At 45.0% G+C, this 18,942-nt stretch overlaps 1 protein-coding gene across 2 annotated transcripts in view; it reads right to left on the bottom strand.

Annotated features, from left to right (window-relative positions):
• ELMO1 (engulfment and cell motility 1) overlaps nucleotides 1-18,942 on the bottom strand; it is a 683,834-nt gene that overhangs the window by 533,589 nt on the left and 131,303 nt on the right. For both annotated transcript variants that reach the window (XM_030204026.1, XM_030204017.1), the window contains exon 3: nucleotides 12,627-12,777. In XM_030204026.1, the coding sequence (XP_030059886.1) occupies nucleotides 12,627-12,704 (78 nt within the window). In that variant the 5' untranslated portion in view covers nucleotides 12,705-12,777. The remainder of the gene's footprint in view (nucleotides 1-12,626; nucleotides 12,778-18,942) is intronic.

Below are 18,942 nucleotides of genomic sequence, written 5' to 3'. Positions count from 1 at the left end.
GCTCACCAAAAACAACAAACTTTGGTCAATTGTGCCTCACAACAGTGAGGACATAACACAGATTAACCTGAAACTATATATAATCTGAATGAGGGTGTAGCCTGGAGCAGAATAAAATGGGCCTAGGAGTTTGTAGCCTGGAAAAAAATAAAACAGGCCTAGGAGGGTGGAATTGGATTCTAGACCACAAACAGATTCTGCAACATTGACTGACCAAACTGACTGTCGTGTTGGGTATCCTGCTCAAGGCAGTAGTGTGATGTGAATGTGTGGATTGAAGAACACGTCACAGATTGCAAATTTCTTCAATGGAGACTGACCTGAAGTGGGCTACCAACACAACCATGGCTCTGACATTATGAGCCATGACATGACCCTCCAAGGCCAGGTTGGGATATAGAAGTGACCCCTCGTTCTGTGTGATGAGGGTTGGAAAACACTCCAATCTCTCCAGAGGATAATTCCAGAAGAAGAGGGAACCATATCTTCCATGGCCACTATAGTGTGATCAGAATCATGGTTCTGCAGTCTTGCTTGAGGAGTTTCAACAAAGTTTTTCCCACTAGAAGTATGGGAGGATATGCATAAAGAAGACCTGTCCCCCCAATTGAGGAGGAAGGCATCTGATGCTAGTCTGCTGTGGGCCTAAAGCCTGGAACAGAACTCAAGGACTTTGTGGTTGATCTGAGTGGCAAAAAGATCCATCGAGGGGGTGACCCACGCTCAGAAGATCTTGAGGGCCATGTGGAGAGACCACTCATGAGGTTGCATTATCCTGCTCAGCCTGTCAGCCAGGGTGTTGTTTGCACCTGCCAGGTAAGTAGCTGGAAGGGAACATGCCGTGTTGGCAAGCCCAATGCCACATCCAGACGGCCTCCTGACACAGGAGACATGATCCAGTGCCCACCTGCTTGTTGATGTAATACACTGCAAACTAAGAATAATTTGAGGAGACAGCCTCTCTCTAAAAGCCTTTCAGAGCATTTCAGATCACTCGAAGCTCTAGGAGGTTGATCTGAAGATTCGTTTCCTGGGAGGACCAAGCTCCTTTAGTGTTAAACTCCCCATCCCAGGAGAGAAGCATCCGTTATCAGCACTTTTGTGGCTGAGGAATTTGGAAAGGAAGTCCCAGAGTCAAATTGGATCAAACTGTCCACCACTGAAGAGAGCATACAAGCTCTGGGGACACGAATACATCTTGCAGGCTTCCTGTGGCTTGACACCATTGAAAAGCCAGGGTCCATTGAGCTAATCTCATGTAAAGACATATCATGGGTGTAATGTACACTGTGGAAGCCATGTGGCCCAACAACCTCAACATCTGCTGAGCTGTGACCTGCTGAGAGGAACGAACCTTGGAAGCTAGGGGGACAAGATTGTCTAATCGTATCTCCGGGAGGTAGACTGGAATCCTGTGTATGTAGAGCAGGGCTCCTATGAACTCCAAGTGCTGAACATGGTGTATATGGGACTTGGGGTATTTAAAACAAACCCTAGTAGCTCTAGCACCCAAATAGTCATCCACATGGACTCCCGAGCACAGTCCTCTGAGGTGCCTTTCAGCAGCCAATCGTCATGACTCCCAGTCGGCATAGCAATGCTGCAACTACCGCTAGACATTTTGTGAAGACCCTGGGAGCTGACGTGAGGCCAAAGGGCAACACATGGTACTGAAAGTGATGCATTCCCAGCCAAAATCGAAGTACTTCCAGTGGGCTGGAAGTATTGGGATGCAAATATATGTGTCCTTTAAGTCCAGAGAGCATAGCCAATCATTTTCCAGAATTATTGGGAAAAGGGTACCTGAGGAAACCATCCTGAACCTTTCTTGGACTACAAATTTGTTCAAGGCCCTTAGGTCTAGGATGGGACACATCCCCCCATTTTCTTTTGCACAAGGAAGTACCTGGAATAGAATCCCCGCCCTTCTTCCCTTGGTGGAACGGGGTTGACTGCATGGGCCTTCAGAAGGGTGGAGAGTTCCTCTGCAAGTACCTGCCTGTGCAGAGAACTGAATGAATGAGCTTTCGGTAGGCAATTTGGAGAGTCAATTGTGGGCGTATCCAAGACGGACTACTTGAAGAAACCACCGGCCGGAGATTATATTGAAGAAACCACCGGTCGGAGGTTACAAGAGACTACCTTTGGTGGAAAAATGTTACCCTCCTCCCCTAATAGGTAAGTCGTTCGGGACAGACACTCTTACTGCAGTTATGCTTTGCTGGAGCCAGTCAAAAGCTCGCCCCTTGCTTTGACTGAGTGCATTAGGGCTGAGTAGGCTGACAACCTGAAGAAGTGTATCTACGCCTAAGAACAGTAGTAGGAACAGCTCCATGGCTTGCCAAAAACACCCCTAGAGGAGGAGGTGGATGCAGAAGGCCCCTGGGGGGACAGAGAAGAGATGTTATCAGTGTGTCTCTTGATTTGGTCACCGAACTCCTCAACCTTCTCTCTCCAAAAAGGTTATCCCTCCGGCAAGGGGCATCCGCCAACCTCTGCAGAACAGAATGTCCCAAATCAGAAATATGCAGCCATAAGAGTCTGCGCATTGCTATACTTTGAGCAGAGATCCTGGATGCCACATCAAAAGTGTCATAAGTGCTCCTGGCCAAGAACTTATGACACACCGTCTGCTGCTTGACCAACTGGCAAAAAGGCTCAGCCTGCTCTGAGGGGGGCACAACCTCCAAGTCTGACAGCTGTCACACTGAGTTTCGTAAGTAAATGCTCATGAAGATGTGTTAAGACTGTATATGGGAGATCAGCATCTTCCTCCCAAAAGAATCCAGGGTTCTAGCTTCTCTGCCTGGGGGCACCGAGGCATAGTCCCTAGTACTTCTGGCTCTTTTGAGAGCAGAATCCACCACCAAGGAATTGTGAGGCAACTGAGGCCTAACAAACCCAGGTTCACTGTGGATCTGATACTGGGTGTCAATCTTCTTGGGCATGACATGGTCCAACAGAAGGGATGTCCAGTTCCTGATGAGGACTTCCTTGAGTACCTCGTGGAGAGGTGCAGTCACAATCTCCTTAGGAGATGTGTAGTCCAGGACCTCGAGCATTTTGGCCCTGGGCTCATCCTTCACCTCTAAAGGAAATGAAATGGCAGCCATTTCCTTAACAAAAGAAAGGAATGAAAAGCTTTCCAGAGGAGATCGTTGTCTTTCAGGTGGTGGGGAGGGTTCAGAGGGAATCCCATAACACTCATCTGAGGAAAAGTATCTGGGATCTTCTTCTGAATCCCATGAGTGCTTCCCTCCTTGGTGTCGGACAGCATCTCCCTATGGGATCTCTGAGACTGAACCTGCCTCGATGCTGAGGAACCATGCCTTTGAGAGCGGCATCGAGAAGCCAGCTCCCATATCGACTTTGGTGAAGCTTCATCCACCAATGTTGAAGGGGTACCAACTTGGGCAGCAGTTGACACTGGGACCACAAGCAATGCCGGAGGCCGCACCACAGGGCTAGGCGGGGTCGAAGCAGGAGGTATGGCAGGCACAAGCACCCCCAATACCGACGCACACTGCTGCATAAGGCCATCCAGCAGTTCTGGGAGCATGACCCAGATGTGCTCATCGAGGGCAGACACCAGGAAAAGCTGGGGAGCTGGCTGAGGCACAGGTTGCAGAACCACTGGGGTCGATGCAGGAGCAGATGTCGGCTGCTTGGAGACAGGTGCATTGGCACCTCCTGTATGGAGGAAGAGTGATCCTCCTGGTGCCGATGCTTCTCAGGTGCTGAATCCTTTGATGCCCCGGAGCTCCCGGCACTATGTGTTGAGGGTGACCAATGACAATGCTTCTTGGCCATCACCCAAAGCATGTCACTAAGGCTCATCTGTGCTGATGAGGACATCATCGAATCCTTACATTGCCATGGGGTCAGTTCCGATGATGGGATGGTTCCGGGGGCCCTGCGCAGCAGGAGGCCTCAAGACAGGTGAAGACCCACTTGATGCCTCACTGCTCCTAGTGTCTAAGGGTCTCGAAGCACCCATGCTTATTCGATGCTCCCAATGCAATCCTCGACGTTGATGCTGATGCCGAGGAGTCGGACTTGGCTCAAAAATCTTCTCTCAATGAGCCTCTCGGGAAACCTGGGTCCTCCTCTTCATGTAAAGACAGAGAACACAATTAGCAGGGCTATGGTTGGGCCCAAGACACTGCAGACACCAAGAATGGGTGTCTGTTCACGAAATCATCCAATTAACTGGGTACAGCACTTGAAGCTACTGTGAGTCTTCGTGGACATGGACGGTAGAACCTCGTCAGCCAAATTAAATGACTCGATGGTGCCTAAAAAAGGGGCAAGGCACAGAAAAAAGAGGGGAAAAAAACCCGACTTAAATCAGGGCCTAAAAATGGCCCGATGATGACAAAAAAAAAAAACTTAAACCCAGGCAAAACAAAACTAAGAAAATAAAGGACAGGTTTTGAAAAAAGGGCCCAAAAAAAGAAAAGCCACAGAAACCTAGAATAATTAGCCAGAGGGCACTGAAAAGCTCTCAAGATCGGGTGAGTGAGGAGAGAGAAAAAAAGCACACCTTCTCCTCATGCAGAAAAAAGAGAACTGAGAAGACCGCGTTTGTGCAACAGGCGGGAAGGCAATCACGCTCCACAAAGCTCTATTTTTAGCTTTGGTAAAATGCAGGACCGGGCGACATGGATTGGAGTCACCCATTTGTGAGAAGATTGAAGTCTGTATGTCCTCAGAGAATAAATAATTTGATCCCAAATTATAATCTGATCCAACTGATAGGTAGACTAACTAATAACATCAACCATGGTGGAAGGGGGTAGGCGTGGTGTTGATCCACCAGTTTCCTCCTGGTCCTTTCTTCTAAAACACCTCCACCCCACACACACAAGTATATATACTGAGTAAACAACCAAGTCTTCAAATTATTATGAAAGTGGCCAAAATCTGCCTCTGTCCTCAAATGCCCCCGTAACTTGTTCCATAACTCTGAGGCCACCATAAGGAAAGTTTGCTCCTTCCACCTTGACAATCACAATGATTTCACAGAAGGAACTCCCAAAAATGAAAAATGCACCCTGGCTAGAATCTTGTGAAATAAGAAACCAATCTCTAAGACAGGTACAAAAGGCCTACCCCTATGCACAACCCAAAACATCAAACAACAAAAAGTTTATCCAGGCTATGACCAGTAACTAGTGAAGAATGTGCAAAAGAGAGCATGTAGACAACCAAGGACAAGATCTGATTATCAACCAAGCAAAAATATTCTGTGCTATCTGCAAATGGCAGCGCAAACTCCCCAGCAACCCAATATATAATGAATTGCAATAATCAAGTAGCAGCAACACTGAGAACTGCACCACCAACTAAAAAATAATCTATCTGCAAAAACGGGTGCTCCTGCCTCAACATCTTCAGTTTAACAAACAATGATTGAACAGTGTGGGCAACAAACTTCTCCCAAAAAACTCCCAATCTCAAAACCATCCTAAATTTTAAACCTCAAAAAATATTTGAAATTTCTCCCAATTTATCTTCACTCAAATCAGCTTAGGCCAATCAATGCCTCCAGTCAGTACAAAAAATTACACCTTCTGCATATTGAGGAACAAAGATTTCCAAAAGCAAGTTTTCAATCCTTAACAATCCCTTCAACTGTGATACAGCCTCTGTCAGATCACCAACACTTATTAGTTTAGATGAATCCAATCATACCCAAACTCAAAATCAATTCACCCAACAAGCACAAGAAAATATTAAAGTTGAAAAGGGAAGACCCTTGAGGGACCCCATTGTAGAACTTCAGAAAAGTATTCCCCCGACCATTCCCAATCACTTGTGTCTTATGGTCTTGAAGAAAGAACTAAATCCAAGACAAAGCCTTATCTCCTATCCTTAGCTGTTTACACCAGAGTAATCATGATCAACGAAGTTAAAGGCAGAAGTCAAATCCAACTGGAGCAAAATAGCTGGCACTCCCTTATCAAGGGAATGACAAATCATCGTGTCAAGTCACAAGCACTGTTTGGGTACTCTGAACCGCCTAGAATTTGAATATCAGTTAGATCCTTTCTCCTTTCCACATAATCTTGCAATTATAAAACCACCACATGCCGCAGTACTTTATACAAAAAGGAAGATTAGAAATAGGCCTACAATTCTTGCAGTCTTCAGCATCCAAATCTAGTTTCTTTAAAACAGGAGTAATCACAGTGTATCACAATATACTGGAAACAATCCCCTTCTCTACTGAACAATATATAATCTTCCTCATGGGTTCCAAAACCTTCTAAGGCTGTTCTACAATCTAAAGATTACTTCACAAACATGAATTATATAGCAAGGTGGCAAAGGGAAGCAACTGTAGAAAATCCTTAAGATGTACCACATAGCATAGTAACATGATGATGGCAGAGAAAGACCTGCACGGCCCATCCAGTCTCTCCAACAAGATAAACTCATATGTGCTACTTTTTGTGTATAACTGACCTTGATTTGTATCTGCCATTTTCAGGGCACAGACCGTAGAAGTCTGTCCAGCACTAGCCCCACCTCCCAACCACTAGCCCCGCCTCCCACCACAGGCTCTGCCACCCAATCTCCGCTAAGCTTCTGAGGATCCATTCCTTCTGAACAGGATTCCTTTATGTTTATCTCTCGCATTTTTTAATTCCGTTACCGTTTTCATCTCTACCACTTCCCTCGGGAGGGCATTCCAAGTATCCACCACTCTCTCTGTGAAAAAATACTTCCTGTAAGGAAATGCTTAGGGGGTCACTGCATGCATATGACAGGTTCTGTGGTCTGATAAGACCAATGTATAAATTACATGGGGTGTAAAACTAACATATCATCCTGCTACAGTAAAACATGGTGAAGCCAACATTATGTTGGAATACTCTAACAGCAGGCCAAGAAGGCTTATGAAGATCGAGGGAAAGGTGATACAGATTTTTGGAAGAAAACTTGTTCCTGTCAAAGATCTAAGACTGGGGAGAAGATTCAACTTTCAACAGAACAGTAATCTTAAGCATAAAGCACGAATACTCAACATAAAGTGAATGACTGAGTAACCCAGTCTTTGGGCTTTCAGTTCAATCAGAAAATCTGTGGCAAGACCTGAAGACTGCAGTCTACAGACGATACCCAGCCAACTTCAAAGAGCTTCAACTACTCTGCCAAAAACAACAGGCAAAAACTGCACCATCCCACTGTGCAAAGTTGGTAGATATTTATCATAAATAACTGATGTAAGTGATACAAAAGGGGCTTCCACAACATAAGTAGTCAAGGGTCTATTTATTTACCTATTCTTATTCAATTACCTGTCCTTTACAAAATTGACACAAGGTGGAAAACAGGTCAAAAACGTACACATACAGAGAATAAAAATGGTTATACAACTTCAAAACAGCTCCAAATTTTTACAAATGTCCTTGCCACCCTGTCCAGAAAAGCATTAACTACTATTTTTCATCAGTCATCTGAAATGTATTTTGCTAATAGAATGATAAACTTCCACTAAGGTTTTTTATGAAGATCAAATTCAAACTCTTTTGTACTTAATTAAACAGTACCGAACAGGGATTGGCTCCCTTCTCCGTCAGTGACTAAGGCCTATTTACTCTGTTCACATTCATTGCCTGCTGTACTACAGACATTATATAATCAAATGTCTATGAAGTTACAGAGTAATGACTAAGAAATAATATGGCCTCCATTTGCACAGCATAAACAAAGTGACAGACAACAACAAAATTGCCAGATTTGGAAATGTTTTGAAATAAAATGCTTAACCCTGCTGTGACGGGGGGAAGATAACAGTCCCTTCAAATAGCAGAATGTACAAAAGAAAAATTAAATAAAGTTAAATTACATATGTCCTTGTTTACTTGTCTCGTATTCATGTGCATACTTATTCAAACTTCTAGTTTCAATATATCCACCTTCTGCTGCTTATCCAGAAGTGGCCAGTGCTTTGCAAGTTCTACTGCTCTGTTGCACCATTACCCACATCTAAAACAATAGCTTTACACCATGCTTAACAACACACAAAAGCTGAAAAAAATATAACTGCAATATAAGTGGTTTTAGATTTTGCACATCTTTTCTTAGTAATGAATTGAGTATAGCAAAGAAGAGCTGCTATTGTTTAATACCTCCATATTTTACTATAACAACAACTTACTATTAACACTGAGTGAGCGCACATGTACTTAGCTTAACAGCTGACCCTATGGTTTGGTTGTAGTACTGAACAGCAAAAAATAAAAACAGCGGAGGTGACACAAAACACGATTTGTACACTAAAGGTGCCACAAAATCTTTTATTCAAGGTTGAACTAGACTCATCACAGGCTATGTTTCAGCCTATCTGCCTGAATCAAAAGTCTGGGAAAATGTGTCACGTTGTATATAAAATCTGATTAGTTCACACTCTGGGAGAATGGAACAACCAAGTTTGGCGTTCTGTTGAGGCAACATTTTACTTCATTATATGCTGAGAATCACTCATCACTATTGCAAATTCTTAACTTTGGAACAACCACCCAGTGGAGTTTATCTCCCAGAGTGTGAACCAATCAGATTTTATATACAACGTTGTGTCACCTCTGCTGTTTTTTTCTATTCTGACCTGCATTCTGAGGAGGATTGTTCTTCTGTTTCCTTCTGTCTTGATTGCAGTACTGAAAACAATGGTGTATGAGATTCAGGTTTGAGATGCCTGCCTGTGGGTGCTAAAGAATAATTTCACTTTACCTTGGTAAAAACTAACAAAAAAACCACCACTTTTCTAACATGAACATTTTCTTATCCTATATAATAATTCTCACCTCCAACGTTCTATCTTGCTGCCTGTGTCCGTGGCTTTCTTCAGAGTTGGTCTGCTAGGCTCCACAGATCAGGCTGACGTCACACGCAGCACTGACCAACCGCATGACAGCAGCATGAGGCCACGCCCCTGCCACACTCGCCACCACGCACCCCCAACCACGAGGTCGCCACCGCTCCCCCCTCCACCCCCCCTACCCCCCCGATGAACACCCCGACCCCATCTCCCCTTTTCTTCAACCTCCTTGGGCGGCGACGTGTGTGCTTGCATCATGCCCTGAACTGTACTGGGAGGGAGGGACCCTGAAAGTCAGAGGGAGGGTGGGGAGACCCTGAAAGTCAGAGGGAGGGAGGGAACGACCCTGAAAGTCGGAGGGGGGGGGACGACCCTAGAACTGGGAGGGAGGGAGGGAGGGGGGAAGGAAGGGGGGGCCCTGGCACGCACACTCACACTCAGTCTCACTCTCTCTCTCACAGACACACTCGCACCCAGTCTCTCTCACTCTCTGTCACACACACACACTCACACATTCACTCTCACACATACACATTCTGAGGAAAACCTTGCTAGAACCCGTTTCATTTGTGTCAGAAACGGGCCTTTTTTTTACTACTATTTTAATAATTCCTAACACAAACATTTTTATTCCAGAAAGCTTACCTCACTGCCAATACTAAGTCCTAACCTTCAGTGGCGTAGCAAGGGCGGGGCGGTGGGGCCGGTCCGCCCCAGGTGTCATCAGGTGGGGGGGTGCTCCGCTCCCGCTGCTCCGCCTTTAAAACTTTTTTTTTCGAAGCGCCGGAGAGTGGCAGGCAGCGCGCCTCGCGTCTGCCCTGCTAGTAAAGAAGATCTCGCTGACGTCGTCGCCCTTCCCACATTGAGTCCCGCCCCACTCTGAGACAACTTCCTATTACCGCGAGGGCGGGCGGGACTCAATGTGGGACTGGGAAGGACGACGACGTCAGCGAGATCTTCTTTACTAGCAGGGCAGAAGCGAGGCGCGCTGCCTGCCACTTTCCGGCGCTTCGAAAAAAACAGCTGTGGGGGGGGGGGACTCAGAGGGGAGAAGGGGATTGGGGAGGGATGGGGGCGCTCAGAGGGGTGCTTAAAGGGGATTAGGGAGGGTGGGAGAGCATCAAGGAGGGGAGAAGGGGATTGGGGAGGGGTGGGGACCTCAGAGGGGTGCTTAAAAGGGATTAGGGAGGGTGGGAGAGCATCAAGGAGGGGAGAAGGGGATTGGGGAGGGGTGGGGACCTCAGAGGGGTGCTTAAAGGGGATTAGGGAGGGTGGGGGAGCTCAGAGAGGGGAGAAGGGGATTGGGGAAGGGTGGGGGAGCTCAGAGGGGTGCTTAAAGGGGGTTAGGGAGGGTGGGGGAGCTCAGAGGGGTGCTTAAAGGGGATTAGGGAGGGTGGGGAGCTCAGAGAGGGGAGAAGGGGATTGGGGAAGGGTGGGGGAGCTCAGATGGGTGCGGGGGAGCTCAGAGAGGGGAGAAGGGGATTGGGGAAGGGTGGGGGAGCTCAGAAGGGTGCTTAAAGGGGATTAGGGAGGGTGGGGAGCTCAGAGAGGGGAGAAGGATTGGGGAGGGGTGGGGAAGCTCAGATGGGTGCGGGGGAGCTCAGAGGGGTGCTTAAAGGGGATTAGGGAGGGTGGGAGAGCATCAAGGAGGGGGAGAAGGGGATTGGGGAGGGGTGGGGGAGCTCAGATGGGTGCTCAGGGAGGGGAGAAGGGGATTGGGGAGGGTGGGGGTGCTCAGAGGGGGGAGGGTTCTGAAACTGGAACTGGGGTCTGACAAGGTGGCAGGAGGGAAAATGGGTCCATGCCTGGGGCAGGTGGGAGAATGGGTCTGGGGTTGAAAGGGGGGGATGCAAGGCATGTGGTGGATGAAGGGGACTGGAACTGGGGGCTGAAAAGAGGGGGCAGAGAGAGGGGACAGATCCTGGATGGAAGGGGGGCACGTGAGGGAGGGCAGACCCTGGACGGATGAGAGAGGGAGGGCAGACGGATTGAAGGGGCAGAGAGAAAGGGTAGATGGTGGGTGGAAGGGGAGAGAGAAAGAGGGCAGACTGGGGCAAATGGTGGATGGAAGGGGCAGAGATAGAGGGCAGATGTTGATGGAAGGGGGAGAGAGAGAGAGAGATGGCAGACTGGGGCAGATGGTGCATGGAAGGGGCAGAAGTGGATGGAAGGGAGAGAGGGCAGACAGTGGATGGAAGGGGCAGAGAGAGAGGGCAGACACTGGATGGCAGAGAGAGAGCGAAGACAGATGCTGGATAGAAGGAAGACAGTGAAAAGATGAGGAAAGCAGAAACCAGAGACAATGAACTGTAAATATATATTTTTATTTTTTTGCTTTAGGATAAAGTAGTATTGTAGCTGTGTTAATAAATGTTTATAATAGAACATGTAAATAAGGTAATCTTTTTTATTGGACTAAGTTTAATACATTTTGACTAACTTTCGGAGAACAAAACCCCCTTCCTCAGGTCAGGATAGGATACTGTAATAGCACTATACTGTACTGACCTGAGGAAGGAGATTTTGGCCTCTGGAAGCTAAATGTATTACTCCAATAAAATGGTATTTTATTTTCTGTATTTGTTTTATTTCTATTTGTTAATTTGTAAAGTGGTGATTGGTATTTGTTAGTTTTTTCAAATTTACATCTGCTGTCTTTATATTTTGCACAGTACTAGGGGACATTTTCTGTTTCTGTGGTGTTGCATTGTATGCAGAGTCTGGCATCGGGGGTTCAGTTTAATTTTTGCCAAAATAGAAAGTTTATGATTACTTATTCTATAGTGGATTAGGGTGTATCTGTATTTGTGAAAAAGACATGGCTTTCAGTTGGCATTGACTGTGCAGGATCGACGATCTGTACTAATCTGTCTGTTTTCGTTTTACAATAGGTGAATTGATGTTCTAGTGCTCACTGTAGTGTTTAAGATGCTTTCCTTTTCCTTGTGTGACTCGTACAAATTACTGCTTATGGTATGGTAGAATTGCTCTATAGGTCCTGAGTGTTTTGTATTCTCGGTATACCTAGTACTGGATTTCGGGGGGGGGGGGGGGTGTTAAAAAATGACCGGCCCCGGGTGTCAACTACCCTAGCTACGCCACTGCTAACCTTCCTCATATCGACTGAACCCGCCTGCCCGCCGATTTTGTACCAACCTTGTCATGCACCCTTGTCTTATCCTCATGTTCTTACCCTTCCCTTTGATTTCTTGAAACTGTACCCACCCTGAATTGTATCCTTTTGTAATATTGTAAGCCACATTGAGCCCGCTCTTGTGGGATAATATGGGGTATAAATGTACCAAAAATAAATAAATAAATAATACATGTTATAAAATAAAGAGAAGAGGAGATTAAAGAAGTAGCAATTAATTCCTCTCTACGATTCCCTGTGCCTGTACACACGAACCTTATTCTACCACAACATTACTGTATTTGCTCATACCAGAATTGGCAAACGCCTTTACAGTACTATGTAAGCCACACTGAGCCTGCAAATACGTGGGAAAATGTGGAATACAAATGTAACAAATAAATAAATAAAATTCTGTAAGCCTTACTCAGATAAGAAAGAAGAAAAAACACAAGGTGAATTAACTGAGAAATGTAAAAATGGCCTGAAGGTCTTGGCCTTCTTCCATTTCTGTTTACTGTCATGACCCTATTCACCAGGTGAATGCCACTTCAATAGCCTCCTTTGAGGGTTCAATCAAAAATAAACAGTGGCTAACATGTCAGAAGCTAACTGCAGGACAGCAAATCAAAAAAGGGTGCTAGGAAGTCTGGAGGACATACTCACCTGATCAATTTCCATCAACTTTGGGAAAGCTCCTGGCCATTCTATTGCCACCTTCACTATGTCCAAAGGCGGCGGCATTATGGCTGCCGATATGCTGCAAAGCCAGTGAAACCAAGCACTATGTTCCACAGAGAATCGCTCTCATTCAGACCTTAATAAATGAAGACATTTAAAAGAAAGGTCATTCTAAATGCAGTTCTACCATACCCATTTACTTTTTGACATCTTCATCAGCTCTCAAGAGCAGCAAAGTGCCTGGAAATGGATAACATGTGAAGTCCTCCCTTTTTGGAAGTACAGTCACATATCATCATTTTCTGAAAAGCTAGCCTTGGAAGGTGGCAGCACAGATGAAGAATAATAATTACAATGCACATCAGGAAAAAATAAAATAAAAAAACAATGTTAAACTGATAACCTGGCCTCCAGAAGGCACAGCAGGGTCTAGTTCAGTCCCCTTTCCTGTCCACCCATCCTAAGCACATCTCTTCATTTACAGTCTTAATTTATAGTCGACTATTCTAATTAGGATAACAAGGGAGATTTAATTACTGAGTTTTAATTACATTTCATTACTTGCTGAGAAGCAAACACTAAATAAATTGCACATTATACATTAAGGCTCTTTATATTAATCTAATACTCCTAGTACCTTAACACAATTTAATTAAACAACTCAATAATACTAAGATGCAGACAGCAGTCCAGCAGTGACAGGGGTGCTATCCAGTCTTTTGAACGGAGTGTCACATGTATGATTATCTCCTAGTTTCCTTGAGGCTAGAGTAGCAGACTTGCAGGATCTGAGAGAGACAGAGAGGTACATAAAGAAGACCTACAGGGATGATGTAGAGAAGACCCACTTCCAGTCTGGCAGCCCCTGCTCTATCTTGGGGAAGGGAGGTTTCCTAAAAAGAGAGCAACACCCTGGGTGAAGTAGAACGTAATCCTGCTGTAGCCAGGACCTGCCCACCAGGGGTTATCCAGGAAATTACAGACCGGTAAGCCCGACTTCAGTGCCAGACAAAATAGTAAAAAATAATATAAAGAATAAAATTACAGAACACACAGACAAACATGGTTTAATGGGACAGAGTCAGCATGGATTCAGCCAAGAGAAGGCTTGCCTCACCAATTTGCTTAAATTCTTTGAAGGCATGAATAGCCATATGGATAAAGATGAGCCGGCTGATCAAGTGTATCTTGATTTTCAGAAAGCTTTTGACAAAGTTCCTCATGACACACTCCTGAGAAAAATTAAAAAGTCATGGGATAGGAGGCAATGTTTTGTTGTGGATTAAGAATTGGTTATTGGACAGAAGACAGGAGGGTAGGATTAAATGGCCATTTTTCTCAATGGAGGAGGGTGAATAGTGGAGTGCCACAGGGATCTGTATTGGGACTGGTGTTATTTGACATTTATAAAATGATCTGCAAATCAAAAATAAGGAGCAAAGTGATATCTAAGATCCTGTAATGACTATATCATAACAACACTCTGTAAGCCACATTGAGCCTGCAAAAAGGTGTACAAATGCAATAAATAAATAAAAAATAACGTTTGCAGATGACACAAACTATTCAAAGTTGTTAAAACACATGTGGATTGTGAAAAATTACAGGAAGACTTTAGAATATTGGAATACTGGGAATCCAAATGGCAGATGAAATTTAATGTGGATAAATGAAAAGTGATGCATATTGGGAAGAACAATCCAAATCACTGTTACCTGATGCTAGAGCCCACTTTAGGAGTCAGCACCCAAAAAAAAGATCTAGGTGTCATTGTAGACAATACACTTAAATCTTCTGCCCAGTGTGCGGTGGCAGCCAAAAAGCAAATAGGATTCTAGGAATTTTTAGGAATGGGATGGTAAATAAGACTAAAAATATTATAATGCTTCTGTATTGCTCCATGGTGCAATCTCACCTCGAGTACTGCGTTCAATTCTGGTCACCGTATCTCAAAAAAAGATACAGCGGAATTAGAAAAGGTTTAAAAAAAAAAAAAAAAGGTGACCAAAGGGATTTTATTTCAGCACATTTGATATACCACTATGGCCCAACTTGGACATTAAGCGGTTCACAGTACACAAAGTAAAAACAGATTTAAAAATTAAAAGTTAAAGTGAAAATAGGAGGGGAAAAATGATCAGTGGATCAGAAGAAAGACTAAAAGATTATTAGGGATCTCAGGAGGTGGAAGGAAAAGTCATACAAAACAGATAGGAAGGGCCAGTTCTAGGGTTTCTGGTGTTTCTACAGCTTATTAGTCACTGCCTCCTACCCATCCAGCATCTCCTCTCTCTTTTTTCTCCTCCCAACCAACACCCCACCTCCCACTCCCATCTAGCACACTCTCTCTCCCCTGCCAAGGGCAGCAGAATGTATTCTCAGACTCCAGTTCCAGCCTCATTATTATTATTATTAGCATTTGTATCCCACATTTTCCCAACAATTTGCAGGCTCAATGTGGCTTACATTTGCCGTAATGGCGGTAGCCAATTCCGGGTAACAGAATTACAAATGGTAATGTGTTAAGTTGCATACATACATGGTAACATACATGTAACATAACATACGTGAACAGATCATGGTATAGATATCATCTGCATATATATGTTAAGGAAGAATAAATTATGGTAATACATGAATGTTCCTGAGTACGAAATTGGATTCTATCATTCTTTAGGTCATCGACTATGGAGAGACCATATTCGACATAGAGATTGAAGTGGTTATGCTTATTCATTAGTGGTAATGAGGTTGATCAGTCAAGTGATAAGATTTCAATTATGTCTATGTCGTCCCCAGTTTCATCTCCTAGTTTCAGACCCAGCACTTTTCTCCCACCAGTCTCCAGTTTCAGCCCGCAGTTCCAGCCCCCTCCATCCACCTGCCCTGCATTACAGCCCTCCTTTTCAGCCCCAGGCCCATTCTCCCACCTGCCACTGCCCCAGCCATAGCCCCATTCTCCCACCTGTCTCCTTCACAGCCCCCTTCTCCCATCTGAGCCCTCCCTTTTCAGCCACCTCCTCCCAAGTTGCAGTCCTAGTCTCATTTTAGCTATTAGTTAAAGCCCCAGCCACAGCCTCCAGTCCCCACCTGCCCACCCTCAGCTCTCTTGCCAGATCCTTCTCATTTCTGCTGCCCTGCATTTTTTTTTTAATTTTTGAAAATCAGCAGCACCAGCGTCTGAAGGAAGCAGGCTGCACTGGGCCTTCCCTCACTGTGTGCCGAATCGGCAGAACCAGCGTCTATGAAGGAAGCAGGTTGCCTCGGGCCTTCTCTCACTGTCCCACCTTCGCAGAAACAGGAAGTTACATCAGAGGAGAGTGGGAAACAGTAAGGGAAGGTCAACTTGCTTCCTTCCATTACAGGTACTGGTGCTGCTGATTCAGGACACAGTGACGGAAAGCCTGAGGCAGCCTGTTTCCTTCACAGATGCTGGTGATTCAAAGAGTTTAAAAAATGCAGGGCAGCAGAAATGAGAAGGGGGCTGGCGAGGGAGCTAAGGGTGGGCAGGTGGGGACTGGGGGCTGCATTTGGGGCCTGGGCTGGGAGCTGCCAGTAAGCATGGCTTGTGGCGCCCTCCTGCCAAGCTTACCACATTGCACCAGCCCTGCAGATGGTTTTCAGGGTTTGCTTGAATGCAGGAAGTGATGGCTGGTTTCTTATGGCGAGTGAGAGGTTGTTCATAGTTTAGGGCGAATGTCACTAAAGGCCAAGATGTGGGTGATGGTCAAGCGTTCTGAAAGGCAAGGGTCAGGAGATTATGGTCTGCAGAACAAAAAGTGTAACAGGGTACAAGAGATGAGAAGGTTCTGAAGACATGAAGCAGAGAAGAACTTGGACTTAAAAGACCAGTATAAGGATTTTGAACTGTATTCAAGCAGACAGTGGGAGCCAGTGTTCTAAATGGATTAGAGGTATAACATGATCAAATCTGTGGGCATTATGGATAAAGGGGATGGAACTCTCATTTGAGGAAAGGCTAAAAAGGTTAGGGCTCCTCAGCTTGGAAAAGACTGCTCAGGGAAGATACGACTGTGGTCTACAAAATCCTGCGCAGTGTAGATCTGGTAACTGAATCGATTTTTCACTCTTTCAAAAGTACAAAGACCAGGGAACACCCAATGAAATTACATGGAAATACTTTTAAAACAAATAGGAGGAAATATTCAAACATGCGTGGGATAAACACAAAGGAATTCTGTTTAGAAGGAATGGATCCACGGAATCTTAACGGAGATTGGGTGGCAACATCAGTAATTCGTAAGCAAAACCAGTGCTGGGCAGACTTCTATAGTCTACACTCTGATTGTGATTGGATATGGATGGGGTGGAGTGTAAATTTTAAGGGGCTTCGATGTTAGCTTCAGAACTTTTAGTACAAGAACAGTGCTGGGCAGACTTCTATCGTCTATGCCCTGAGAACGGCAAGGACAAATCAAACTTGGGTATACATATAAAGTATCCAATACCATGTAAAATAAGTTTATCTTGTTGGGCAGACTGGATGGACCATAAAGGTCTTCATCTGCCAACGTCATTTACTATGTTACTATGACTGGGCTGGCCCATGGGTATCAGATACCTTAGTCAAACCTTCAGTTCAAGACTCTATTACCCATCCACCCCATAGTTAAGCATTCTCCTTTCCTCTCCTATGCCCATCAGGGTGCCTGCATATCCCCTCCCCCACCCCCACTATGGCCAGCATCTCCTCTTTCCCCGTTTATCCCCTAGGTTTCCAGCATCTCCCTTCCCCTCTAACTACCCCCCAAATAACCAGTATCTCATCTCCCTTTCCCTACCCCCACACTGTGCCAATCATGTCACCCCCCCCCCCCTTCCCTCCCTGCTTATGGGCCACTGACAATGCACTCTATCATTTCCTGTACTGGCCCTGAACTTAAAGACTATGCACCATATGGGCCCTCTAAGTATAGGAAATCTGACAAGGCAGCACTTCCATTTGGGCCTGTCTTACGGGCCATGAAGCACTCTCTCTTCTTTAAACTTTGCGGACAGCACAGGAGGATCTAGGAGAGCGGGGTGAGGTGGGGTGGGACAACAGTGGCATTGGAAAGAATCTTGCATGCACCAGAGCCATCTCGTCACCACACTTCCCCACTACTACCACCACCAATGCTACCACCCTAGGCAAACGTCTAATCCAGTTAGTAGCAGGGTTGGCCTTGAGGATGGGGACCTACATACAGGCCTAGTATAAAGGGTAAACAAAACAAATTAATGTAGTTCTTTGATCAAATATACAGATCTCATGTACCCATCATAGATATCCTGAAAACTACACTTGTTTGCAGCCTTTGTAAATCAAAGCTGGCCATTACTGCTGTAATAAGCAAAAGCAAGTCAGCAAAAGCAACTTAAGTCTCATAGCAAGACATTCTTGCATCATGCAACATTAGGTACACGTGAGCAAGTTCACTGAAAGTCATGGTTCCTCTTAATCATGGTGATGCAACTTTCTATGTTTACAAAATTGATGTCAATGTGCAGCAATGTTCATGCCAACGAGAAGGCGGCTGAATGTTCTACAGTCTGCAAAAGGAGAACACTGCCTCAGCAATCACCAGTTCACATATGTAAAATGTAGAACAGGAAACCAGAGAAGCAAAGATTAAACATTTACTGTAAGAAATTATATATATATATATATATATATATATATATATATATATATATATATATATAAAACTGTTCAATCAAAGACAGAATGTGTCAGAGCTGGTATAAGAAAACATTTTGTGGTCAATACTAAGTTCCGGCTATCAGCAGTTTCTTAAAAACTGGCTGCCACGGGCTTTTTATAACTGGATATTCAGCACCAAGCCATACCCACTTACTATCACTGAATATCTGGCTGATATTGTGTATCTGGATTTTCAAAAGACATTTGACAAGGTACCTCATGAAAGGCTACAGAGGAAATTGGAGGGTCATGGGATAGGAGGTACTGTCCTATTGTGGATTAAAAACTGGTTGAGGGATAGGAAACAGAGAGTGGGGTTAAATGGGCAGTATTCACAATGGAGAAGGGTAGTTAGTGGGGTTCCTCAGGGGTCTGTGCTAGGACCGCTGCTTTTTAATATATTTATAAATGATTTAGAGATGGGAGTAACTAGCGAGGTAATTAAATTTGCTGATGACACAAAGTTACTCAAAGTCGTTAACTCGCGACAGGATTGTGAAAAATTACAGAAGGACCTTACGAGACTGGGAGACTGGGCGGCTAAATGGCAGATGATGTTTAATGTGAGCAAGTGCAAGGTGATGCATGTGGGAAAAA

This window comes from Microcaecilia unicolor, chromosome 1, assembly GCF_901765095.1.
Source record: "Microcaecilia unicolor chromosome 1, aMicUni1.1, whole genome shotgun sequence".
Lineage (NCBI taxonomy): Eukaryota > Metazoa > Chordata > Amphibia > Gymnophiona > Siphonopidae > Microcaecilia > Microcaecilia unicolor.
The sequence above is the reverse complement of the archived record's forward strand: the minus strand, read 5'-3'. Positions and strand labels throughout refer to the sequence as shown.